At 38.5% G+C, this 25,152-nt stretch overlaps 5 protein-coding genes and 1 non-coding gene across 8 annotated transcripts; 3 read left to right on the forward strand and 3 right to left on the reverse strand.

The window, feature by feature from the left end:
- Window positions 1-882: 882 nt before the first annotated feature.
- LOC103419637 (probable beta-1,3-galactosyltransferase 3) lies at window positions 883-4,834 on the forward strand. Of its 2 annotated transcripts, XM_029103329.2 has the most exons (12): window positions 883-1,029; window positions 1,169-1,302; window positions 1,796-1,880; window positions 2,442-2,497; window positions 2,587-2,798; window positions 2,904-2,967; window positions 3,173-3,245; window positions 3,334-3,454; window positions 3,596-3,683; window positions 3,772-3,897; window positions 4,028-4,137; window positions 4,305-4,834. In XM_029103329.2, exons 2-12 carry the CDS (start codon window positions 1,184-1,186, stop codon window positions 4,457-4,459), a joined length of 1,209 nt encoding a protein of 402 aa, XP_028959162.1. In that variant the 5' UTR covers window positions 883-1,029; window positions 1,169-1,183; the 3' UTR covers window positions 4,460-4,834. The 2 variants fall into 2 exon arrangements, with proteins under 2 accessions (XP_028959162.1, XP_028959163.1); XM_029103330.2 differs by lacking the exon at window positions 883-1,029 and having other exon boundaries at window positions 1,036-1,302.
- A 683-nt stretch (window positions 4,835-5,517) lies between these two features.
- LOC103408768 (autophagy-related protein 8C-like) lies at window positions 5,518-7,733 on the forward strand. 2 transcript variants are annotated; one of them, XM_008347597.4, is made up of 7 exons: window positions 5,518-5,684; window positions 5,773-5,829; window positions 5,944-6,006; window positions 6,716-6,771; window positions 6,853-6,905; window positions 7,278-7,396; window positions 7,493-7,733. In XM_008347597.4, exons 3-7 carry the CDS (start codon window positions 5,970-5,972, stop codon window positions 7,603-7,605), a joined length of 378 nt encoding a protein of 125 aa, XP_008345819.2. In that variant the 5' UTR covers window positions 5,518-5,684; window positions 5,773-5,829; window positions 5,944-5,969; the 3' UTR covers window positions 7,606-7,733. The 2 variants fall into 2 exon arrangements, with proteins under 2 accessions (XP_008345819.2, XP_070677679.1); XM_070821578.1 differs by lacking the exon at window positions 5,518-5,684 and having other exon boundaries at window positions 5,691-5,829.
- A 642-nt stretch (window positions 7,734-8,375) lies between these two features.
- Window positions 8,376-9,300, reverse strand: LOC103434490 (uncharacterized). The gene is made up of 2 exons (XR_001790157.3): window positions 8,948-9,300; window positions 8,376-8,780 (listed from the first exon to the last, which is right to left on the reverse strand). It is a non-coding gene; the product is annotated as an uncharacterized protein (transcript).
- Window positions 9,301-10,873: 1,573 nt separating this feature from the next.
- LOC103434491 (uncharacterized) lies at window positions 10,874-13,562 on the reverse strand. Its single transcript, XM_008372857.4, has 2 exons — window positions 11,982-13,562; window positions 10,874-11,340 (listed from the first exon to the last, which is right to left on the reverse strand). Exons 1-2 carry the CDS (start codon window positions 13,362-13,364, stop codon window positions 10,945-10,947), a joined length of 1,779 nt encoding a protein of 592 aa, XP_008371079.3. The 5' UTR covers window positions 13,365-13,562; the 3' UTR covers window positions 10,874-10,944.
- Window positions 13,563-17,331: 3,769 nt separating this feature from the next.
- LOC103434493 (arogenate dehydratase/prephenate dehydratase 1, chloroplastic-like) lies at window positions 17,332-22,260 on the forward strand. Its single transcript, XM_008372859.4, has 11 exons — window positions 17,332-18,008; window positions 19,145-19,206; window positions 19,307-19,399; window positions 19,492-19,692; window positions 20,195-20,275; window positions 20,357-20,452; window positions 21,014-21,091; window positions 21,189-21,278; window positions 21,370-21,437; window positions 21,634-21,715; window positions 21,892-22,260. The coding sequence occupies exons 1-11, from the start codon at window positions 17,729-17,731 to the stop codon at window positions 21,946-21,948; spliced, it is 1,188 nt and encodes a 395-aa protein (XP_008371081.2). The 5' UTR covers window positions 17,332-17,728; the 3' UTR covers window positions 21,949-22,260.
- A 176-nt stretch (window positions 22,261-22,436) lies between these two features.
- LOC103434492 (lactoylglutathione lyase GLX1) lies at window positions 22,437-24,887 on the reverse strand. Its single transcript, XM_008372858.4, has 7 exons — window positions 24,367-24,887; window positions 24,050-24,239; window positions 23,664-23,876; window positions 23,408-23,455; window positions 23,166-23,273; window positions 22,921-23,073; window positions 22,437-22,719 (listed from the first exon to the last, which is right to left on the reverse strand). Exons 1-7 carry the CDS (start codon window positions 24,486-24,488, stop codon window positions 22,675-22,677), a joined length of 879 nt encoding a protein of 292 aa, XP_008371080.2. The 5' UTR covers window positions 24,489-24,887; the 3' UTR covers window positions 22,437-22,674.
- Window positions 24,888-25,152: the final 265 nt, after the last annotated feature.

Below are 25,152 nucleotides of genomic sequence, written 5' to 3' on the forward strand. Positions count from 1 at the left end.
TGACTATTTTTTTATGTAATGATATTGGAGGTGCAAGTTGGGTTAAGCAGCCAAAGATTGCAATTTTAGTAGATCGTATTGTTAATCTCTCTTTAAATTTGAGGAATTAAGGAATCAAGGTCTCTGTGTCGGATAGCTGATAGATCCTGAGATTCAGACCCTCATTTCATATCCTTTGGCCCCGATTAGCCCATTCATAGGGTATGGATTTCTCTCTCCCTCTCTTGAACAGTCCAAATTTCTTGATTCATTGACTTCAGATTGCGAGATCTAAAGAGAATCTGAATTCCTAAGAACTAACTAAAATAAAAAGTGGGAAATGAATACTAAAAATAGGAGCAGGAAATCCAAATCCTATCGGTACACATACTAAGTTACCTTAAGTTACTCAAACACATACATGTGGGTTATGAATGAGGATCCTCTCTGGATGAGGATCCCAAGAATCTTCAAATCGTGTACGTTTATCGTACATCGTATGACCAGTTTTCGTCAGGTACTGCTCATGTTTAATTTTAAATAAAAATATTTAAAATGATTTCTGATCGCACGATGTACGATGAACGGATAAAATTTGAGGATTTCTAGGATCCTTACAAAGAGAATCAAGCTAGGATCCTCATTCGTGAGTTATTAAGTTACTCAAATATGAAACAGTCTTGAATCTGATGACACAAAACGGAAACTGAATGAACTGAAACCGACAACATGAATTTGCACACATACATTTGGCTGATTCATGAATAATTAAACCATAATTAACGTAATTTAAATATGTTACATAAACAACCATGTTTATTAAATAAATTACCATTTTTCTTATTCTCTGGGTTTGACGTTCCATTGAAAATAAAGTCTAAAGACTTTTTGGTCAAACAACATGAAGCTGTTTGCAGTTTATTTACATGGAGAATAAATGAGGACGTTTCAGTAATTTAGCATATTAAAGAGGGCAGTTAGTGGGTCTTTCTCACTGCACATCTCGTCTCTTACAGAGGAAAAGAGAGAGTGTGTCCACTGTCCAAGCAGGTGGCTTTCACCTTCCAAATTTCCAAAGAACTTTCCTTTTTTCAATTTTTTTTCTGGGTTTGGATTATTTTCGAATTTCCCTGAAATTTGTTGTTTGTTTTTCAATTTTTTGATTTTGTGTGTGTGTGTGTGTTTTTAGCATCGCCGGAAGGAAATGTCTGTGAAGAGCAGAGGATGGGGAGGAGAGGTAATAGTGAGGAATGTGATATCAAGGAACTGGGCTCTTTTGCTTTGCTTCTGCAGCTTCTGTGCTGGAGTTTTATTTACCAACAGGTAAATTTCTCAGATGGGTTTTTATTGTTTGCTATGAATTAGCAGTTTTTAACTAATTCCTATGCTTGTTATGAGTACATTATGCATTTTTGACGAAATGCTTGAAACCCCATGATTAGTTGGCTTTTGTGGAAGAATCTGAGGAAACTATTTTAAATTCTGTGTGTTTAACTGGTTAATGATGGCCAGTTTATGTTAATTGGGTGATTATTCTATGTTTGGAATTGGGGCTCACTGATTATATCTTTAGAAATTTGGGTTTCTTTATCTGGTTTTGTTAAAATTTTGTTCTTTGAGGCACATGTGTAGTTTGTTTCTAATAAGTTTCGTGTCATCAATGCGAAAGATGAGCAAAGACAAATGCGTGTGCTTTTCTATTTGTTGATGTTCTCTACAATTGCATTGTTTGATTTGCTTAAGGTTACATGTCGAGAAAACTTGGCACAAGTGGTTTAAGATATCCATGTCATAATGATCAAGAAATTTTTAACAGGTTATGGATGATGCCCGAGTCAAGGCCATCGAGAATTGGAGCTGAAAAGATATTCTCCGAATCTGATGCTTTTGATCATAAGCTTGTAAGTGTATTTTTCAGATGTTTTCTAGTCTGAATTTGCATGGCAAATAGTTCTTGAGAATGTGGCTATCTTTTTATAGCCCGAATTTGGTCACGGATCAAACGAACTTAAAAGAATAATGAGATTTTGTAGCTTATGAAATTTCTTACAAATATTAGTCGTACCATGTGGATATACTTCAAATCTTTTACTGAGGGTAGATTTCTTCGATAAGGGGAAAACGAACTCTGGTCTGTTGTTTCAAATGGAAGTATTTGTAGTCTCACCACGGGACACGTTTCATGAGAAATAGTTAGAAGGGATTTTGTTTCTTCAAGGACTTATCGGCTTTGAAGTATTCTTTTACATCATTTCTTAGCTGATCAATTAAGTTTCACTGTGATACTGGAGGGCAGAGTAATGTCTCAAAATATGAGGGAGGATTCTGTAGTTTCACAAAACTTTTGGGAGAGGTCTATGTAATATGTAATTTTCACTTATTTCCTTCATATAAAGCTGTAACTTTGTCAATGATGCTTCTTTTGTTGTAATTTTTCCTCAACTTTTTGCCTATCTTTGAAGGTTTTAAAGCACGCGACCAGTGACAATTCAGCGGAAGCTACTAATCAAGTGATTCAGTAAGCTCTGCTGATGCTTTATCTTACAAGAAATGTTGTTGTGTCTTGAAGTACTAAAACATGAAGCGTATTTCTATTCATGCATGCAGGCAGCTAAATAAAACGATTTCAGATTTGGAGATGAAATTAGCCGCTGCTAGGGCAACTCATGAATCTGTACATAATGGATATCCTACGTCAGGAAACTTGAAGACTGTTCAATCATCTTCCAAAAAAAAGTACTTCATGTTTATAGGGATCAATACAGCTTTTAATAGCCGAAAAAGAAGAGATTCAGTACGTGCAACTTGGATGCCTCAAGGTGCATTATACATTTAGGTTTAATTTAGTTGCGATGTTAATGTGATATTTGAGTTTCTTATTCTAGCTATGATTAATGGTTTCTCGTTGTAAAAATCTTTACCAGGTGAGGATAGAAAGAAGCTCGAAGAAGAGAAGGGCATAATTATACGGTTTGTTATAGGTCACAGGTGAGGTTTACCATGCCTTCCTTCATGCGTTGTCAAAACCTAAATTCATAGTTAATCTGGTTAATGGTTATGTACATATCTAGTCATTTCGGCACTGAGACAGATACAATGTCTTTTTTTTTTTCTCGTTCCTAATGATACATCCAGGCTATTGAATATGAACTGGTAAATTATGAATATTTATTGATTTTCCTATTTTTACTAGTTCGACAGCTGGTGGTATTCTTGATAAAGCAGTTGAAGCAGAGGAGCGCGTCCATGGAGACTTCCTGAGGCTGGTGATTTTCTTGTCCATTTTAATCAGAAATATATTATTCCTTGTAACACTCCATTTTACACAATTTCTAATTCATACTGTATTTGCAGGACCATGTTGAAGGATACCTGGAATTATCAGCCAAAACAAAGACATATTTTTCGACAGCTGTTGCCTTGTGGGATGCTGAATTTTATATCAAAGTTGATGATGACGTCCATGTAAATTTAGGTAACATAAATTTAAGATTCTTTTCCACATCTGTTCATTTTCCCAAAGTTGCTCAGGCTCTGTTGAACATTATTTTTCTCAGCATTTCGATTTAACCCCTTTTCTATCTTGTTGAGTTGATTTGCCTTTCATTTACCACAGCAACGCTTGGAATGATTTTATCTAGACACCGTCTGAAACCCCGAGTCTACATTGGCTGCATGAAGTCAGGTCCAGTCCTTGCTCGAAAGTAAGCGAGTGGTCTGTTATTTTTAGCTGAATGTATGCTCTCAGGTGTTCATGAACATGGTTTTCATGGTATTTTTATTGTGTAATAGGGGAGTGAAATACCATGAGCCAGAGTTTTGGAAATTTGGTGAGATAGGAAACAAGTATTTTCGGCATGCTACGGGACAGTTATATGCTATCTCAAAAGATTTGGCAACTTACATATCAATAAACCAGTAAGTTCTCACCTTGTCTCTATTTACGGTGCTAAATAAAACTCTGCTTGGAAAGCGTTGCTTCTCAAATTGCCTTTTAACCTTTTAGTTTGATTCTTATTTCTTTCTTCTTTTTTTCCTCTTGTTGAAGGGATGTGCTGCACAAATATGCCAATGAAGATGTTTCGTTGGGATCTTGGTTTATTGGTTTAGACGTAGAACAGGTGGACGATAGAAGACTCTGCTGTGGTACCACGCCAGGTAATATGAAAATTCTATCGATTCTCTGCCTAGTAGTTATACCCTGAATGAGTTGTTTTCCTCATATGAGATGTAATTACATAACATGAAATCTAGCAGTAGAAAAACAGATAAAATGCTGCTTGCGCGCATTCTATGTAGAGTTGATGGTGTAATATGTCCTGCAGATTGTATGTGGAAGAAAATGGCAGGCAACACCTGCGCTGCTTCATTTGACTGGCGATGCAGCGGGATTTGTAAGTCTATTGAGAGGATGATGGGCATTCACGAGCACTGTGGTGAAGACAAGAATGCTGTTTGGAGTGCAAGATTTTCTCAGTAACTGGCTGATGTTCATCCAATCTCATGAGTGATGTGCGGATAGCCTGAAGAAGGCATGCAGACGTGGTTTGTTCTTCTTTCCGGCTCGTTGTTGGTGATAGATGTATGTAATACCAAAATATAGAATGATTCCACTGTTGTTGGGGGTGCCATAAGCATTAGTGCTCGTGAAATTAACCCCAACGGCAGCTGGAAAGACTAAAGAGATGATGAGATAGATATTTAACACCCCATTCTTTTGATGGCGGGGACCTAGATTGTAAGTTCTCTGCCATGGACACTATGCCTCTTAACAAGTAGTAACCTTTAAAACCTACAGCATTTGCTGCATTTTGCTTTCAAAGCAATATTATAATATTTGTTGCCTTCACTCTCATTGATGACTGTTTAGTAGTACTGTTAAAACAGTAAAAAGGAAGACTCCAAGCCTTAATGGGACACATAAGGTCTAACAGGGACGATAAATGATTTCCTTCATCCAAGATGGATTTCCGGCGAATGAAATGTCTTGCATGAATCTTAAGAAATTTACACCTTTATTTACCATTTTTCATTAAAACTAAAGCTTTTTTTGAACTTTTCGTTAGTTTTCCTTTACAATAAATGACGTTTCGATAAAAATCCAAAACCCGCTTTGGTGGGTGAGACCAAATATTTTAAACCACATGATGTGGTTGTAGATGATTGAATTATTGATTAAGTGTCGATTAACATGTTTATTTCTTATTGGTGACACATCATTTAATACTCAGTACTACAATCTAGTGGTATTCCTCTTCATTTGGAAGTGATAAGTCTTAGGTTCGAATCTCGTGGATGACAACTTCGATACCAAATTTGGTTGTTCATTGTGTGAATTAGCCGAACTCCATCTCCTTTTAGTGTAAAAATATCAATGTACTAAAATTTTTTTTTAATCTTCCTAGCATTCTCTCCCTTTGATGCATTTGTCCATGACACATCTAATTCCAAAATATTTGGTAGATATCAGAACTATTTTAATAAAAATAAAATATTTAAAAATTCAAAAATAAAAAATAAAACGCAACGACGTCGTTCGTAACAACAAATTGGTGACGTGACCTAGGAGAGGAGAGAGGAGAGAGTCTTGAAACACCGCGAATCGAAGGGAGAGATAGATAAAGATTGCAAGTCAACAGATTTCGTGTTGGAATCGGAAAGGAACCCTAACAATTCAAGTCTCTCTAATTTATATAATACTACTTGTATGTGTTTGTGTTTGTGTATATATTGCCTTCAATAATTCTCTCCGTCCGTCTCTGATTGATTTTGACTCTTCTGTTCTTTTCGCAGTCCTCCAATCAATTCTCCAATCCCCAGAAAACCCCAATCGTTTCCTTTCCTTGTCTGGTAAGTTTGATCCCGCAACGTTTTCTTGCTGTATTTGTGTTTAATCTTGTTATACCATTTTTGGGTAGGAGGGAATTTTCAATTTTGTTATGTCTTGTTGTTTGAAATTTGCAGAGATCAATCGCAGTGAGAATTCCGCCATGGCCAAAAGCTCGTTCAAGCTTGAACATACTCTGGGTATGCTTTTAATTTTAATTTTGTTGGGTTATTTGTATGGTTTCTGGAATGCCCATATGCCTGTTTTGGTTTCTTTTAATTGGTTGATTGTAGTTTTTGATGTCTTGTTCTTGAACACCTGAATTATGGATTGTGGCCCTTTTGGATTGAAGGATGATTTGCAGATAAAAGTTTATGTCTTTTCAATTTTATAAAACAAAAGTTTGGGTTTTTATCGATTGCTTCTGCTTGGTATTGTTTAAATTTTAGTATGAGTTTTTTGATCGAACTTGTTCTGATATCAAACTTGTTTGTTCAATGGAATTAAGTCGTGGGATTATAAATCATTGGCCTTTCTTTGACATGAGTTTTTCTATCGAATTTGTTTTTGATAGAATTAATTTGTGGGGTTGTAGATTATCAACCTTTGTGTACAATCTTGTCAGTAGCATCTGTTTGGTATTTTAAATCAGTCTCAGTTTTCTATCCGACTTGTTTGTTTGATGGAACTGAGTAGTGGTATTCTAAATCGTAGACCTTTTGTTGGCTAAAGGTTGAATTTTGTTTCGTGGAATGTCCATCATTATTATCGTCATGGGAGCATAATCTTTGTGAAAGGCTGTCTTTTATTCTTTCGGAATTATCCGTAAAGGGCTGTCTATGGAATTAGTTTTTGTCAAACTTTTCATTCACATTGTTTTGGTGATGGTCTTGGATTAACTAATTTCAGAAAGGAGGCAAGCAGAAGCTAGTCGTATCAGGGAGAAGTATCCTGACAGAATTCCGGTAAGAGTTTTACTGAATCAAATACGTGTACTTCCTATGTTTTCAGGGTTACGCTCTTTGCTAATTTGAGCTTCCATGCAGGTGATTGTGGAGAAGGCTGCAAGGAGTGACATTCCTGACATTGACAAGAAGAAGTTAGTAGCTAATTCCCTTCCGCTTTAGTTCTTGTTCATATGTATTACTACTATGCAAGAGGATTGTGCTATGTTTGTTTATACATCTGATATATTCTCTGTATAGTAAATAGTTTATAGTGTAGGTTGTGCATTTTGACTTGCACATGCGATTTATATGCACAGAGGGGGTTCTAGTCATGTCTATATCATTTAAAATTTGAACTTTATTAAAACATTTGTGGGGAAGAACGATTCCGTATCTAAAGTGATATCCTAGGAGTGGTTAAGAATGGTCTTGATCATATTACAATGGCAAACTCCAAGTTCATTCGTACTTTGCTAAAATCAAGGGGTTCTCACATGGTTGTGCTGTTATGTTTCTCTCCACAGATACCTTGTCCCTGCTGATCTCAATGTTGGGCAATTTGTTTATGTTGTTCGGAAGAGGATCAAGCTCGGTGCAGAAAAGGCTATATTTATCTTTGTCAATAACACACTCCCTCCTAATGGTCAGTTGGAATTCATTTATGCTTTAGGCATTATATATATATATATATATATATTCTTCCAAAGTTGAGGTACTAATATTTTTTCCTTTGTTACAGCTGCTCTGATGTCTACAATTTATGACGAGAACAAGGACGAGGATGGATTTCTTTACTTGACCTTCAGCGGAGAGAATGTGTTCGGTTCCTTTGAAGAGCAAGAATGGTTGTAAATAGAACCGAGCAAATGTAAATTCTTGGCATTAGAATTTCAAAGGATGTTAATGAATGGTTTTAACTCCAGCTATCTGTTTTATCTCACGATCGTATATCGTATATCAGAATTGGGTTTTAATTTTTATGAGTTGTGCATGAAGTAGATCTGCTCTTTGGCCATGGCAGTTGATATTTTGTTACAGTTGGATATGGATGTGCAGATTCTAGTTCTATACGTAAAATGCGACTCAAAGCCAGCAAGGCTCTCCACGTTGCGAGGTTTGGGGGAACTTCAATCGTATGTAGTGGTTGTTTTCAATGATTTGAACTTGTGACATTTATGTCACAAAAGTGCAACATTTCTGTTGCTCCAAGGCTCCTCTTCATATTCTAGTTCTATACTTAACACATCTAAAGTTCAAGGAATAATTTCCGTACACCTATTTATTTCCCTTGCTTCTCCATCGATCCAACGGTACAATAAGTAGAAGCGAGCGTGGGAGAGGAAAAGTTGTGGTAAGATTAATTCCCAAGGTTTAATGAGATTGGTATTTTTCCACTCACTACGGTGATGATATTCTTTTTCACTTGTAAATGAAAGATCTTAGGTTAGATTATCATTAAAAACGAATTTGAATAACATTATTACTATTCTTTTTCACTTGTAAATGAAAAATCTTAGATTAGATTATCGTTAAAAACGAATTTGAATAACATTATTAGTAACTCATTATAAAGCTAATCCCAACCCCCTCCCTCCTCACTCCCTCCTCACCTGTAGATAATATTGATTGTTCCAAGAAACAAATTACGATTGGTATTTCAACATTCTTACACACCAAACAGGCAAAAATAATCACAAATCAACACTTAGACAACAAACAATTGAACTTTCTGGATATGGAACATTTCTAGTTATCTGGTTTGGTTGTTTTTTTCTTCTGGCACTGATTTTTGATCCATTTGATGCCGTTGGATGTGCCGCTCTTGATCTTCTCAGCGCCAGCCATTGCAGCCACCTTGGCCTTGCCTAAGCCAGACTTGGTCTCTGCCTTCTTGTTGCTGCTGTCGTTTTCTCCCGTTTTGGCGCTCTCTGCATCTTCCAGTGCTCCAATGCCTCCGGCGCCCCACTGATCGGCCCACCCCGGTGCTTCGGCAGCCATCACTTCCCTCAGAAGTATCCAACTACCACCTGTTTCCATAAAACATGGCAAAATAATTTGACAAAGTATCAATTCAACAATGGTACCGCACTCAAAATTTGCAGAGATTTCTTCATATTTTCTTTGATAATCGGTAGCAGATGGAGATCTGAACAGCATGGAATATGAGATACCAAGAACATGAGAGAGAGAGTACCTGGAGAGGAGAGAGAGAGGTTAGCTAGCGTGTAGATTTAGAAAGATGGTGGAGTTAACCGAAAGAAAACAAGTGAGGCGTAGTTGTAAGTTGTATATATGGAGAGAGCACATGGGATGAAGGATGGGCTGTCTCTCTCTGTCCATCACCTTCACCTCTTTTTTATAAATTTGATGTCACTATTTTACTTTTTTCTTCAAATTTATAAAGTAAAAAAGAAAAAAGAAAAAGGAGTTTGCCAACCCATGACATCCAGAGAAGCAAGCAAAGCATCGTTTGGCATTTTCTCTTTCTTTCCTTGTGCAATCTCTAATCATCATCATCATCAGAGCATCTTTTCCTTAGCAACCAAGGTATCTCAGCTGAAATTGACGTTTCACCATAAAATCAATTGTCAATATAAGAAGTAGTCTAATATCATATAAGCACATAGCAAACCTTGTTCCTCACCGATGTGGGATAACTCTCAACACATCCCCGTACGTGTGACAGATTTTCAAGCCTACACGTGGACAACAACTGGGTGACGTGGAGCACATGTGGCCATTCGGCTTCACACGAAGACAACCTTGTTCTGATACCATGATAAAATTGAGGATCCACCATAAAACCAATTGGCAATACGAGGAGTAGCCCAAGATCATATAAGCATATAGCAAACTTTGTCCCTCACCGATGTGGGACAACTCTAAACAATCTCTCCCAACTCTATATTCACCGCACCAGCAGCAGTATTCTATCTCCTCCAAATCTTCTTTTCTCCTTTCTTATTTTTCTTTTTTATCTTTCTTTCTCTATAAATAAGTCAACAGAAGACGTTGACAAAGCTTAATCGTGATTGTTCACATAAGAGGGGATTGTGTGATTGTGTTTGTTGAAGGAAATTACCTTGAATATGAATACGATAACTCACCGAGTCATCCACTTTCTACTTTCAACTCGAACAAAAAATTGAAATTGTTATCCAAGTCAATTCGCTCTAACAAACTCAACTTGTGTCTATCCCATCGATTCCTAAACATAATTAATAGCATAAATTAAATAAAATAACAATTAATCCTTTTTGTTCCGTTGTAGCAATAAAATAAAATAAAACTTTATAATAATTCTTCCATTGTTGCTATATTGTCTGCTGTCGATGAAGAAAATTAGGATGATGACGGATTTCTTCACATCACCTACAATGGAGAAAAGAAAGAAGTCTATGGATGGATAAGCTCAAAATATCTTAAGTAGACTTTAAAGCGTAAGAATCATGCTTCGCTGCTGAAAGAAGAGCATCAAGTATTGCTGAAATCCAATCACAAATGAAGAAGTGTCTGATTATTGTTTTCAATTTCAATTATTCAGGTACGTATTCATTTAAGATTGTTTTTTCAGCAGCACTAGTTGCTCTTGTTTCAGCAATGAAGCATGGTTCAAAGCGTAAACCCTTAGAGCTCCAAGTTCAAAACATCATTTGATCAAAAGATCTCACTTTGGTTAAACATTATTAGCCTTTCCTGATCTGGAGATCAATGGCCTTTATAAACACTGGAGACAATTTTATTGAAAATCCAAGTGCTTCTTTAAAAAGCACATGTTAGTAGTTCTTGAATATGCATCTAGTTCTAGTGGGTGCTTTTTTGCGTAAAAGTTCAATGACTCATGAGTACTTACAACTTTCTACCACGCAATCATTCGTTGTTAGAAAACGGTTTTTACACTCCAACAAAACACTACCACTCCAATCTCCAAACACATAAACCTGCCCTAAAAAACCAGTCAAGGGAGTACTTGATCGTGGGAACAAAGCAGACGTTCTCGATTTCCATGGACGAATGTACCCCGAGGACTTTCTTGATTGGCCAAGTAGCGCGGAGTTCTTCGATTGGAAAGAAGTAAGCAATCGAGGTTGCAGGAGAAAGCGTTGTAATTGGACACAAATGACCGAAGAACTGATATGGTAATATATGTACAATCAATCTATTAATATGTCAAAAGATTACACAAGTTAATTACTTGGATATTGATCTCCTGCTGGACTTGGATTTCTTCATTTTGCGAGACTTGTCATCGATGCTCGTCCACGTATAACCGCTAGGAATGGCGAAAGGGTCAGAAGAGTCTTGCGCTGCAGACACTGCCGGGGGAGCACAGTGTTGGTGTTGGTTCTGCTTGCTCACGGAAGACCCCGACTGGCTGCTGCTCCGCCTCAGCCACGACGACGACGACGAAAAGGAGGATGGTTTTTGTGGCTTGGATTTGTGTTCCTCCTCTTGTTGGCCTCGCCCTTCATGAAGAAACTGTCTGGGGCTTGACATTGGAGTGAAGAATTGCTCAGTTGGCGGAAGCTCAACGAACTTTGTGAATGTTATCACCACTCTCACCGTGGGGACCACCGGTATTGCCACCTGTCCATCACAAAACAACACCGCAAGCTAAACTAAGCTAGTCGTACATAAAATCACAATTACCACAAGAATTTTAAATGAAATCCACATTCAACCGTCAATGACGTGGCAAAATCTAAGGTCGATGAAGCTCTATTTTTCTTGAGATAGTAACTCGAGTGTAACAAGTCGAACACACTATCTAACAGCTGATTTAGTCCGCTTCGGTAACTCGAGTGTAAGTAACTATACTTAACTGTAAACACAAGGATCCTCAAATGCCGATTTCACTTAAGTGTGAAGAGTCCACGTGATATGTGCTATAGCTCTCGCACGAAAGGCACTAGAGCAATCACAAATGAGGTGGTCGGACCGTTGCACCCAAGATTTTTCGACAGTCAACTTAGGAACGCGACAAACCTAAGCGTCCCACGTCGAATCAGGACCACGGAGGCCCCACAAAAAGCTTCTAAACGTACGATATCATCTAATGGTATGATTCGCTTGGGATCCACTAAAACGCACAGTTTCACTTGCCACAAGGGAACACCAAAGCAAATAAAACAGACAAAAAAAAAAACTCGACGACCCCGCATACCCTTGCGGGCCCACCCAATCCCAATTGGGACCCCAACTGACTGAAATATCCAAAATGCCCTTACCTTAACCGGAAAAGTCCCTGGCGGGAACTTGGTGGTGAGCAACTCCCTCATCCTCCTAACGGCCTTCACCTTGTTCGCCAGGATGTCCAGTAACGGCAGCAGCTCCTCCGTCTTCAACGGAAACTGCTCCGTCAGCCAAACGCACGGCCTCAAGCTCCTCACGAACTCTTTCTCTTTCGTCTGCACTGGTGCCGCCACAATAGTGGCCGTTTTACACCTCCTCGACGGCGGCCCGGAAATTGACGAAACGTCGACGCTTTTTCTCCCCAATGACACGAACTCCCTCTCCTCCCTCACGAAGCTACTGTGCCTCCGGCCGTCGGGAATTCCGAAACTCGGATTCTCCGCCACCAAAAACCCGTCGTCGTCCTCGTCGAGCTCAAGAGGAAGCACCTGCTCGCTCCCCGCCACGTCAGCATCGCCATTGGTGACTTTTCTCGAGCGGAAGCTGAACACAACGTTGTGAATTTCGTACACTCGAGCTTTCCACTCTCCGACGCTCTCCGTCTTCTCCTGCCTCCTCCAATTGGTCCTCCCGACCAGCTCCGCCCTGGTGACGTCCATGCCCGGGCGGTACACGCTCGTCTGGGCGCAGAACCCGGCGATGTCCGACTCGCTCATCGGCGACCCGGCGTTCTCGAACGCGTCGAAGATTTTCCGTTCGTCGCGGTTCAAGACGAGCAGCGATCCCGGGGGAACGTCGTGGCTCTGATCGCCGTCCCCGAGGAATAGGAAGCTCTGATCGGCGCGCTGGATCTTCAATCCGTCGAATCCGGCCAGCGACGTGTCTGCGCGCAAATTGCCGTCGCGCTTCCAGATCTTGTACGTGTCGGAGGGAGCGATCTTTCCGACGAAGGGAATGACGGAGCTCTCGAAGTGGAACGAGATCTCCATGTAAAAATCCCGCATTCTCCGGAGCACGGCGATTGCACGTGGCAGGCGGCGGCGCCACTTAGCCCAAGCGGAACGGTGGTGGAGCCGGAGAAGGATTAAAGCGACGTCGGAGCTCCGGCGACACAATGCTTCCTGTAAGGGATTCCAGCCTGCGGAGTTCTGGAGTGACACGTCGGCGCCGGCGGAGGCTAAAATTTTGGCGGAGACAGCGTTGTTTAGTCGGACGGCGAGGTGGAGAGGGGTTTCTCTGTAGGGAACGTCGCGGCGGTCGAGCACGGACGAGATCCGGTCCGCGGTTCGTTCCTGGGAGAGGGAGTCGGACTCCGTGTGGATCTGAGTCGGATCGGCAAGTCGGGGGAGTGTGGCGACGATTCGGGAGAGTGTGGTGTGATCTGACAAAACGACGGCGTAGTGCACGGGGCTGTGGGAGTAGTCGTCGGGCTTGAGCGGCGGGAACGATGTCGTCGAGCTCGCCGACGATTTGGCCATGGTTTACCTGCGCAGGGGGAGTTGGGCGTGTTCAGTGTGGACGTTTTAGCTGAGTAAAGGAGGAGAGAATGTTATGGGAGAACAAGAGGGAGTGATGCGAGGGTAATATCGTAAATGTGAATTAATCGGCACGACTTTGGGTGGATTTCTAAGGGTTGTGTCAGTCAAGTCGTCGGGACGTTTTCTTTCCATCCGACTACTTTTTCTTCTGTGCTTCCGTTTCTTTTGTTTGTTTTTTACTCGTCGTCCTTTGAATTTCTGTCGTTTTCCTTTTTTTTTTTCGTTTGATTTTTCCATCTAAAATAATAATAATAATAATAATCATACAAACTATTAAAATTTGTTTATTTAATTTTTACTAACATTTGCCTACACATTTTGTGTGTATAAACACATATTTTTAGAAAATGAGAAGGAGAGAGAGAGAGAGAGAACGTTTGAGAGTGGGATGTTTTTGTTTTTGGGTTTTTATTTTTTATTTTTTAATTTTTTTATAAATAACACGTAGGTGAGGTTTCAATACTAATTTGTCTTTTCATCATCTTTTGATTGATAAAGATGATTTTATTAATGAGTAGAGATAAGTTTACTCTCATATATTATATTTTAAAATTCTTCAAAAAATAGTGATAAATATGTTTAGACAAAAAAAAGAAAAACATAATTGAAAATAAAAAAGTGGAGGAATTAGAGAATGATATTAGTGAACCTAGATCCTCTCCGGATTTTCAAAAACTAAGCTTAAGGGTCAAATGATTCGGGTCGTTGAAATTTATTTCAACGGTTACAATTATTATAACTTTTAGAATGAATCTCCAATTTTTAATAATGAGATCAAATTTAAACGGTTCGAATCGTTTAATCTTTAAGCTCAGTTTTTGAAATCCAAAGAGAATTTGGGTTCAATATTGGTGGGACCTTGATTGTTTTGCTGGTGGGGGAAGACCGATTAGTCAGCGTCTAATTTGACATGTCACTGGAGATAAACAGGGAGCATGTTTGCCTTGAGCTCGACCAAATCCAATTCCAACCGGATTTCATTTCACTCTAACCAATGCAATATCCATACAATACATTCATTCCTGATAAAGTAAAAGTACCCTCCCTGATTTTGCTATGACCGATCATCTCAAACTACTTCTTTTTATTTTGGACGACCGATTTGTTGCAAGTACATTTCAATCTTTGTCTCTCGTAAACTCTCCGGCGTATGATGCTACGTCGTCTTCTTATGTACATAAATTTGAATTTATCATCAAGTAATTTAGCTTAGTTTAGCTTATAATAATACTTTGTGTAAAAGAATAATCATGAGACTGAGCGTTGTTTGGCTCATTCACTCTTTTTACTTTCAATTTAGATCCGATCACTTCATCAAAGTACTTTATTTTAAAACATAAAAGGAAAATAAATTTATACACTTGTTCCACTGTGAGTTATCTGTAAAGATAAAAATGATTTCTGACACGTAAGAAACCAACTACTTTTTTTTATTAGATTTTTGTCCAACTCATTTCATGTTAACAATTGTCAAAGAATGATCAATTGCAATCTACACATCATGTAGCATCTTTCATAATTGATTGGGGCTTCTTCTAATAAGGTTTGAACTCCTTCATGGGCTTTTTGGAAGTGAAGGAAACCATCTTAGGTTTTAGTGGGCTGCAATATGGTGATGCAATGGGCCATACAGCAGGTTATATTAGTGGATCACCAGGACCGGGTCCACTGGACATCTACAGCCCAAATTTGATAGGTTAATTATGTCTGTAATGGTAGAACGCTGGTTGTATAATTATGATACAAGTTTAACTCTCCTTGGACGGTTTAACTTTCATAGTACGTTAATTCTCATTTAGTAACTTCAATGGTAGATACTTGTATATGTGTTAAATTTTGCCAATGCGATAAAACGTCATCTGTAAATATAAAAATTTAACTGTCGAATTTCATATGTTCTCTCTTTTGGACTTCAAAATGCATTTAGTAGCATTAATTGTAAAATACCTACTCATACGTCAAATATAAACGTTTTAAGTCTTAACTCTCATAGCTCATACGTTCTCTCTTTCCGATCATTGATTCTCATTTAGTAGCTTCAAATGGTAGAACACTTCAAAAAAATGTACAATACTTCAACCTTCATTAGTATTTACGTTTCTCTTATCAAACAATAATTATCATATAGATAAAAAAAACAACAAATTACTATTGTTGTATATTTTTTGTTTTGTTAAAAGGTGATCAGTTAATGACTTCGCCATAACAATCCATATTTTTAGAGGCCGGGAAGCTCACCAGCTCCTTCTTGCACTAAAGATCTTGCCATTTCTAAAGAAACTGTAGTTACATCTCTTTTCCATTTTTATTCAAAAGTTCTTATATGTTTCCACGCACCTTCAAGACCCCAAAAATTTGACCGTAGAATTTTTTTTAACAAACGATATTATCTACACTAAGGGGTGAGAAGATGAGCTCAGCCTCACAATAAGCTAGCAATGACCTGGCTCAAATTCGTCTTTGACGATAATCAAACCTAATATCTCTCATTTACAAGTACATAATAATATCATTAAACCGTCGTATTACAGCCTTCATTTTGAATTTAAAAATTTAGGAGCAACGTCCAATTCTGGACGCAAGGCCCCATTGGTAGGTATTGACCTGTTACATGGCAGATAATGACTTCTATTAGTATTTTGTAAAGTAGTCAAATGAGAGACTAAGACAATTATATTATGGTAGAATAACTCGTGACTAGTTTAACAAAAGCGAAAGAAGTAAAGAAGAAGGGAACTTGTAAACAATGTAAGTAAAAGAGAATCTGATCAACTGGTCCTTCTAGTTGATTTGATTCGTGATTTTCAAAGTAATGGATTATGAATTGTTAAGTGAAACTCACAACCTATCCAATTTATATGTGTAATTTTCTTTGATGTGTACGACGATATAATTTACATTAAGAGGAGGGAAAATTCGGCTAAACTACATAATAGACAACCTAATTTGGTATCAAATTCGCCATCCACGATATTTGAATCTAACACTTCTCGTTTACGAGTGAAGAAGAATACCATCAGACCGTAGTACTGAGTGACAATTTATGTGTTATTAAACGCAAAGAAAGTTAAATATTAAACTCTCATATGAATGCAATGTTTAAAATTTTCACAAAGTTGTTGATATTTTTGTTGAAATATAAAATGAAAACAAAATCAAGAATCGATATGTAAATAGGTGAAATGCAAACTTCACCCTATATCAGCAAGATATAAGAAAATCAATGAATATCGATAATATTTACCAATTCAGTGCATAAAATTTGTTGGGAACTTTTGAATAATTTTTTTTAGAACATTTTCTCTAATTTCAACTAAATTTAAACGAGTTGATAATAATACACTCACTCAATTCTTAATTTTCATAATTTTTATTGAAGATAACCGATATCGATATATTCGTTGATATTTTATATATTTGCATATCTTTATTTTCACTTATATCAATATTTTAAACACTGTATAAATGTAAACGTGGAAAACTTAAAAGAATTCGATGAAGTCCACTATTCAGTCCATCAAAGCAAACACGTAAAAAATAGAAAATTGAAACAAATTTGAAAAGTATTACCCTTTCAACAGAAGAAATGTTAGGTTCTACTCGTACATCCAAACATCTATACGATTGGATACAAATCACAACAAACACAGTGAATAGTGATAGCTCTCTCTCAAAGGCAGATCATTTTCATAAATAATTGTATTTCAATACTACAATATGATGATATTTCTTTTTATTTATAAGTGAGAGATCTTATATTCGAATCTATAACAAATTCAATACCAAAATGGGATGTCCATTACATAGTTTAGCAAAACTCTCTCATTTCTATATAAAATATATCGCTGTACTAAAAAATAAAAAAAAGCATTGGATAATATATATGCTGAAAACTTTCTTAGCTTCCATTTTTTTCTTTGTTTTTGTTTTACCGGAGGCTGCGAGAGGCAGCGTGTCTAACAACATTCTTGCTCACCTACCCCTGTAAACTCCTTTCCTCTCTAATTTCGTCGCCCTGTCGGTCTCTCTCTCCTTTTCTCTCTCTAAAACCCTCGAAGTTCTAAATTTTTCAATCCCCAAATGATTTCTCTTTTCTTACATGTTTCTCACTCTATCACAATTTTGTGGGGTCCATCACCAGCCACCATTTTCATCGACCTTGACAATGTGCATACGGTGTTTCATCCAACAACCCCCTCACCAACCTCCTCCTCTCTCGTGAGCCCGGATTTGCCTTAAAGACTTGGTCTTTTTGCTATTGGCATTTCTGGGTTCAGTGCAAAGTTCAGCTGATTGATTCATTGATGGCTGCGAAGGCTGCATCCATCTGGGTTTGTGCTAAAACCCCTTATTCTCATCAGGGTGTCTCAGATTTGAGCTTGAACCACTCTGAGTTGGCTTTGAATTCGAATTTCCGCAAATGGGAGTGTTCTTGTTTGGCTGTTGCTTCCGCCCAGAGAGCTATCACTCCGGTGGAAGATGAGAAGCCGAGCCTTACCTGCGCCGCCGAGTCTTCAGGTGCAATGGAACGGATTGAGGACAATAAGTCCCGGGAGTTTCACAAGGATTTGAACCTTCTTCCTAGTGAGTTTGCTTCAAAAGCTCTTAATTTTGTGTTTTGCTTAATTTCTGTACTTTTAATTGTCAGTCGGGTACTTGTATGTTGGATTGGAGGATATAAATTTAGTAATTGAAGAACAACGTTATACTTTGATTAGTTGTTGGGCAATGCAGAATAGTTTAGCTCCTTTACAATGCAGAACAAAGTTAAATTTACTAGCTTTATTTTCTGTGATGGCTATTGGTACTTGGGTTTTCATCATGAAGAAGATTTTGTTTGACAGCTTTAGCATCGGTGTATTTAACTGATTCGGCCTAAACATTTAGATTAGGGTAGGATCAAATGAAATGGAGGCAAAAAATTACATCAAATTTATGACATGACAGTGAGGACTAGGTAGGAGGATTTCCATTATGGCTTGGCAGTGAGCACTAGTAAGCACCTTACTCTTTCAGATGCTCAATGTTGGTGGAAATAACGGTATTCAAATTTATGGAAATACCGTTATTGATGGAAACTTTGAAAAACTTTTCAAAGATGACAAATTTGAGTACTGTCTATTTCTTGATGTATCTCTTTTCTGGAAACCAATAGATTTAGCAATGAGATTCGGTTGTATATCCACTGCAAAAGAACTTTTGAAGATATCTTGCCAATTCACTCTAATGCTAAAGTCCATCAATATCTAAACGGCACGTTGCTGTAATATAGGTTATTTCTGTCTGCCCCCTTATATTGGTGGCTTAAAAAGCGGAAATATCCTGGATGTATTGGGTCATATACAAAATTTCATCCTTGGATTACAAATATGAACCCATGGTCAGCTGGGTTCTAAAATGAGATCAAAGCCCTGACAATCCCACTTAAATATATAATCTCTTGAAATATTTTGGAGCAATCCAACAGGTTGATTTCAAAATGCAATGGAACAAACAGATTTTGTAAATGTGTCCAAATACTGAAAAGAATAGCTTAGTTGTAGTTTATGGGATTGAGTTGTCTCCGGAATTGTTCATTTGACTTTTTCAGTGATTTTTGTATTTCTCGTTGTCCAGTGTGCTACTATAATTCTTCATTGTAGTGGTCTTTTCGTTTCAATTTATCTTACAATTGTTTCTTGTCACTCACTTCTCATAGCTTGAATGTGAATTAATTGTAGAACCATTGACAGCAAATTACCTTTCTCCTCCTGATGGTTCAAAAGTGAGAGTTGCTTATCAGGTAAATCTTCTTATTAATTACTTACATTCTTTTGGTGTTCATAGATATATTTTTTTCTTTTTTGTTTTAGCTCTTATGTATGTTATATTTCCCATTTTAGGGGTTACCAGGGGCATATAGTGAGGCCGCTGCAGTAAAAGCTTATCCGAAGTGTGAGACCGTCCCATGTGACCAGTTTGAAGCTGCATTCAAGGTTGAATAATATTTTTTGTTATTTTTCATTTTAAAAAAAAATTATGTATACCTGTTTGTGTACCTTGATTAAGTTAACTTTTCCTTTAACAGGCAGTTGAACTTTGGTTGGTGGATAAAGCAGTTCTTCCCATTGAGAATTCTGTAGGCGGAAGCATCCACCGTAATTATGACTTACTACTTCACCATAGACTGCACATAGTTGGAGAGGTACAATTGCAAGTGAACCATTGTCTCCTGGGATTGCCTGGTGCAAGAAAAGAGGAACTAAAACGTGTTTTAAGCCATTATCAGGTTGGTCTTTCATGTATTTTTTTTTTCTATTTGCATAAGCGGACAGCTGATGGATATATTATCTGACCTGTCCAGTACATGTGGCATGAACGCTCATATCATTGTGTCATCAAATGCCCATTTGCAACAATAAGAATGTTTCCCAGTTGGGTAGTCTTACGTTCTTAATTGCTTTGTAGCACAGCCGAAAAGGAAAATCTATATATAATAGCTAACAAGTTTTGAAATGCTCTTTCGTGGAGCTCCTCCGTAATTGGCTTGTCTTATAATGTCTACTAGAAGCGTCTCCACAACCACCACACGGTACTAGCAGATTGTGATTATTTTCTTGGCACTGGAACTTGTAGCAAAATGGGTCATAGGTCTTGATCTAGCACTTTTTAGCTATCTTCTATTTGGTTTGACTGCAGAAAATTTGCACATGCATGCATATTGAAACTAATCTTTGAAAATGAAAGACCTAGGTCTTCAAACGGTTTTTTTGTGGACATTTCGCTTGCAGGCTTTTGCTCAATGTGAGATGACGCTAAGCAGTTTGGGTGTCATCACAATCAATACCGATGACAGTGCTCTGGCTGCACAGGTTATCAATGTCTTCTGTATTCTGTGATTGTGATAGGAATTGAGGGTGTTTATATGCTAAGGGTTGGGACATTTTATACAGATGGTGGCCTCAACTGGCCTACGAGATACTGGTGCTGTTGCAAGTGCTCGAGCTGCAAATATTTATGGGCTTGACATTCTTGCAGAAAAAATTCAAGTAAGGCTATACTTTTAGACTCCTTTTTTGGATTTAATGTATAAATTAAGCTGGCTTGTTTGAACATTACTTTGGTATTGATATGGTAAACATCTGGACGGATTGAGAATTGACCTCCTTTCTTAAGAAAGCAGAAGTTGTAACTTCACTATCGTCTGATCATGGAGAGATTTTTCAGTGTGCCGGGAAGACAGCCCGGTACACCAAGTGTAATAACACAATTGGTTGGAAGCTTAATAAAAGAATATCCAACCAATGGTAGGCATACTGAAAAGTTTCTTCTCAGCATGACAGTTAGTTGGTAGGGTGTCTGCAAGCTATTTTTTCCAGGCATTACGCAGAGTTCCACATGTCAAATTTTCTTGTTTCGAGTATTTGCATTTCTTTTACAATATGCTAACTCATACTGCAAAGATGCATCACCCTCTCAGATGTTGTGGATGGATAGTTCGGATTGTTTTAACCTCACTAAGCACCTCTTTTCTTTCATTAAGACGATGGCTGCTGTGGATTACTAATGACACCGCTTGATTTAATTTCCTACCACTTTGCCCTGGCCAGGATGATGACGATAATATCACTCGCTTTTTGATACTTGGAAGAGAACCGATGATTCCTGGGACTGACCGGCCATATAAGGTATAGATCTCTACTTTGATTTGTTTTGTTTTTTGCTTTTACGTGTCTTTGTTTTCATTTGATCTTCTGAATATTTATTTATAAATTTTCTTCATAGACGAGCATTGTATTCACTCTTGAAGAAGGTCCTGGTGTACTATTTAAAGCCTTAGCAGTATTTGCTCTTAGGGGCATTAACTTGACAAAGGTAACCTTAGTTACTCATTTTTTGTTTTCTTTCATGCTCACCACCATGCCTATAGCTTTGACAAATCTTCTCCTTTTGGAGCAATTTCCAGATAGAGAGCCGCCCACAGAAGCAACGTCCACTAAGGATTGTGGATGATTCGAATGAAGGGAGTGCCAGGTGAGTGGTACTCTTTTGCACCAAATGTAGAACATGATAAGTTTAACATATCCGCGCTAAACCTGAGCCGGTATATACTGATTCCGCGCAACAATAAAGAACGGTAGATTCATAGTCATGATATGACTCTTAATACGGGTAAGGTTGCCACAAAAATTCCGTTCTACAGAATTGATTGATCAATCTGTTTTCGCAGGTATTTCGACTACCTCTTTTACATCGACTTTGAAGCTTCTATGGCGGATCCCCGTGCCCAATATGCGTTGGAACATCTGAAGGTCAGTCTCGTATAACTTAGATACGTGTTCTTTATTTCGCAACTTCCGAAAACTTTTATTTGTTTTGCCGCACGGTGACACACTGAAGCTTGAAGCTACAATGCCTTGCTCTCAAACCTCTCGACCCCTCGGCACTAAGCATTGGTGGTTTAAGGGCGTATTGCTTTGTTTTGCAGGAGTTTGCAAGGTTTCTTCGTGTCCTTGGTTGCTACCAGAAGGACACGATTCCGTAGACGGCAGTCGTTTCCTGGGCTCAATTCCAGACATGCAAACACAGATCAAGCTTCAAATGCTGTATATATCTGAAATTGTGGGCGCTGAAGCCGCAAGCACAGATCAAACTTCAATGAGGACACAATTCCTCGCAAAGCATCAACATTTTTCTTTCCTTTTCGACCATGTATCATTCTTTATTTCCTCCGAACGGGGGTTTGTACTGTTTCTGGACTGTCGTGATATCTGGATACAACAAACACCCAAAGTACAATCTGTAAACAACACCGCAGGATTTATGAAAATACTGATATTTGTGTGATAAGATTAAAGACAGTTTGTGATGCTTTCTGCTCTGTCCATCATCACTGCACGCTTGGCTCTTGGTTGTTCGACCCGCAATCTCGTTCTCGGGTTTACGGGGTAGAAAATCCGTTCAGAAAATATGAAACTCTGAAGCTCTGTAAATCCGGCAAGACTAGAAATATCGGAATTGATGACGAGATGGTGAAGCTCAAGTAACAATCATAATATAAGAGTCGGACAACCATACTGAACTAGACAAATAGACTTATAGTCGCAAGTTGCATTAAACATTACAAGCAAAGTAACACACAAGTGCTTCTTACAACCGACGAGCACGCATACGCAACCGTACTAATACCGAAACTGGATTATCTTATTCATAAGATATGGTCTCTCCATCCACATCTTTACTACTCTCCCTTCATTGCAACTACTCTTGCTTACTGCTGCAGTTCCTTCAGGAAATCCTCGTTGTCAACCAGGACCTACAAGCACATCGTCAAGCACCGTAGTAATCAGCACAACCGCTAATGATGCATCGTCTCTAAAATGTTAGATGTATTAGATACGATCTAAGCACACAGGCGGACTAATGGCGTGTGGAACGACAGAACAATGATGAAATAGATAAAAGATCAAACACCTAAATAGAAAGTTAGGCAACAAGTAAACAGGTGAAAACTCACAGTTTTCCAGCCATCGGGATCGAGAAAAGAGGTGATCTTGGTGTTGAGTCCAGGAATTGGTCCTGGCTGTCTGGTTATCTTTCCTCCAAGCTCTTGTGTAACCAAGTTGACAGCCTCGGCACTTTTGTAGACATCATCAGTACCGATAGCAATCTAGTAACATATAAGATAGAAATGCATCAGGATAGCAGAAATTGATTGACTTAAAAAAAAAAAAAATGAAATAAGTGGCAAAACATGTCAACCTGTGCATACGCATTTCCTTTAGTGTATTCGGTCACACCATAGTTATAGGTCAACTCCAAGATTGTTGTCTGGTCTTCTTCTGCATATCCCAAAATGGCTATGGTGTACTGTAAAATGGATGCAACACGAAAAACGGGAAGATTCAATAAGCCCTCGTATATAAAGATGATGGGGTCAAGGACTCGCTCATAAACATACTACTAAGATAATAATAATGCTTGGTGAAGAGAGGATTAACTACCTTGTATTCGGGCCTCTCAATCGTCCTCAACAGCTTCAACCCCAATGCCTGCACAGAAGGAAAGCCAAGACATCGGACAAGATTAAGAAACCATGATCATGTATCTGAAGAAAACAAGTACTAAGATCCAAACCATCTTATATAATTCAAGAAGACCAGTTCAAAATTCAACAGGATCTTAGTATTTATCCAATGTGCTGAAATTCCAAGCTGAATCATATCAAAGCCTGATAATTTTTGAATCCCTATGCTGTACCTTCTCATAGAACTTGATAGAGCGTTCGAGATCACCAACGCGGAGCATGACTTGGCAAAGTGGCTCAGGGGTGGAGGGCCGCTGAATAATCTCAAACGTGTAACCATCAGGATCCTTCACAAAGGCTATGACGCTCGTCCCGCCTTTCACAGGGCCCGGCTCCCTCGTCACATTTCCACCCTTGGCATGAACATCTTCCACCAGTTTTTTAACCTACAAAATCCCAAATTCCACACGATCATCACATTCAGAAACAAGAAGCTGAATTCCCAAATTTTCAAATTGCACGGTGTATGCGCGATTGGCTTGAGATACCGCTACAGTGTAATTCCGGATTACGGATACAAGTAGATAAGTTTCTTAAATTTTGCCATTCGAACACTTACATCGGGAGTAGCGATGGCGAAATGGCCGAAACCAGTGCCGATGTCATAAGAAGAAACTCCGTAGTTGTACGTCAATTCAACCACGAAGTGAGAATCTTCGGGCCCAAATCCCAGAAACGCATTCGAGTATTTCTCCTCCGGAATGTCCCTCTTCCTCAACAGCTTCATCCCCAAAGCCTCCGTATAAAACCTGCAATTATTTTCCGAAAAACAAAAGGTCAAATTTGAAATCGATACCAAGTAAAATTGAAAAAATTGAAATCGTGGAAATTGAATCGATCATCTATCATGACCGGCGATGTCAAAAAGTAACGAACTTGATGGTGCGATCGAGATCGCCGACGCGGTACACGGCGTGGAGGAATCGGCGCTTGTCCTTCTTCGGCCATTCCAAAATCTCGGCGTTTGGAGCGACGGATTTTCCCTCAGCTTCGGCCATTTTCGAGTGCTGTGATCAGTGAGCTAGTGTATCTGGACGCTTCCGTGAGCACGAGCACATCATATATAATATTTTTCTTGCAAATTAACACGTGGACCAATCAGAGGTGACTGTTACAAATGGAATTAATGTGCCCTGTTCACTTAGTGCTGCGGAAAAATGGAAGGCCCGGTCGTTTCGTCCGGAATTTGAACGCTTTTCTCTCTGCGTGTCTTCAACGGACATTTCAGATGCTACGTGGAGCCCCTGAGACGGTCCACGTGATCAGGATCATCAGTAACTCATGAAAAAAATCCGGTGCACGTTTTTGTTTCTGGCCATGTTTATGGCCAGTATACATATTTAGAACAAAACGGCTAATTGCCCAGTTTGGTTAATAGATAAGCCTGAGAATTCCTTACACGATTTATTATTTCAATGCGAATCGATTTTAGGTCAATTTATTAATGAATCAGGTCATTATTGGGTTACCTGATCAGAATTTGTTAACGAATTGATTTTTAACTGATGACTTATTAAGAACTTGATACGATATCGTTTGTCAAACCTATACATTATATACAACATTTTCTTGCATGACATGTCACGTCATTATAGAACGGCATGATTCTTTAACAAATTGGGTCGTTATAGATTCACTTGTTAAAAATTCATTAAGATAACG

The sequence above is a fragment of the Malus domestica genome, chromosome 05 (genome assembly GCF_042453785.1).
Source record: "Malus domestica chromosome 05, GDT2T_hap1".
Classification (NCBI taxonomy): domain Eukaryota; kingdom Viridiplantae; phylum Streptophyta; class Magnoliopsida; order Rosales; family Rosaceae; genus Malus; species Malus domestica.

Excerpts from the sequence above, each read along its gene's own strand:
- LOC103434492 (XM_008372858.4), bottom strand. The coding sequence starts at position 24,488 with ATGGCCGAAGCTGAGGGAAAATCCGTCGCTCCAAACGCCGAGATTTTG. Across the intron at positions 23,877-24,049 it reads TCGCCATCGCTACTCCCGAT|GTTAAAAAACTGGTGGAAGA; the intron begins GTAAGTGTTCGA and ends GGGATTTTGTAG. Across the intron at positions 23,074-23,165 it reads AAGGAAATGCGTATGCACAG|ATTGCTATCGGTACTGATGA; the intron begins GTTGACATGTTT and ends ATATGTTACTAG.
- LOC103434493 (XM_008372859.4), top strand. The coding sequence starts at position 17,729 with ATGGCTGCGAAGGCTGCATCCATCTGGGTTTGTGCTAAAACCCCTTAT. Across the intron at positions 19,693-20,194 it reads GTGTTTTAAGCCATTATCAG|GCTTTTGCTCAATGTGAGAT; the intron begins GTTGGTCTTTCA and ends TTTCGCTTGCAG. Across the intron at positions 21,438-21,633 it reads TCGAATGAAGGGAGTGCCAG|GTATTTCGACTACCTCTTTT; the intron begins GTGAGTGGTACT and ends CTGTTTTCGCAG.
- LOC103419637 (XM_029103329.2), top strand. The coding sequence starts at position 1,184 with ATGTCTGTGAAGAGCAGAGGATGGGGAGGAGAGGTAATAGTGAGGAAT. Across the intron at positions 2,968-3,172 it reads CGGTTTGTTATAGGTCACAG|TTCGACAGCTGGTGGTATTC; the intron begins GTGAGGTTTACC and ends TATTTTTACTAG. Across the intron at positions 3,455-3,595 it reads TGACGTCCATGTAAATTTAG|CAACGCTTGGAATGATTTTA; the intron begins GTAACATAAATT and ends CATTTACCACAG.
- LOC103434491 (XM_008372857.4), bottom strand. The coding sequence starts at position 13,364 with ATGGCCAAATCGTCGGCGAGCTCGACGACATCGTTCCCGCCGCTCAAG. Across the intron at positions 11,341-11,981 it reads CAGGGACTTTTCCGGTTAAG|GTGGCAATACCGGTGGTCCC; the intron begins GTAAGGGCATTT and ends TGTGATGGACAG.
- LOC103408768 (XM_008347597.4), top strand. The coding sequence starts at position 5,970 with ATGGCCAAAAGCTCGTTCAAGCTTGAACATACTCTGG. Across the intron at positions 6,007-6,715 it reads CAAGCTTGAACATACTCTGG|AAAGGAGGCAAGCAGAAGCT; the intron begins GTATGCTTTTAA and ends AACTAATTTCAG. Across the intron at positions 6,906-7,277 it reads CCTGACATTGACAAGAAGAA|ATACCTTGTCCCTGCTGATC; the intron begins GTTAGTAGCTAA and ends TTCTCTCCACAG.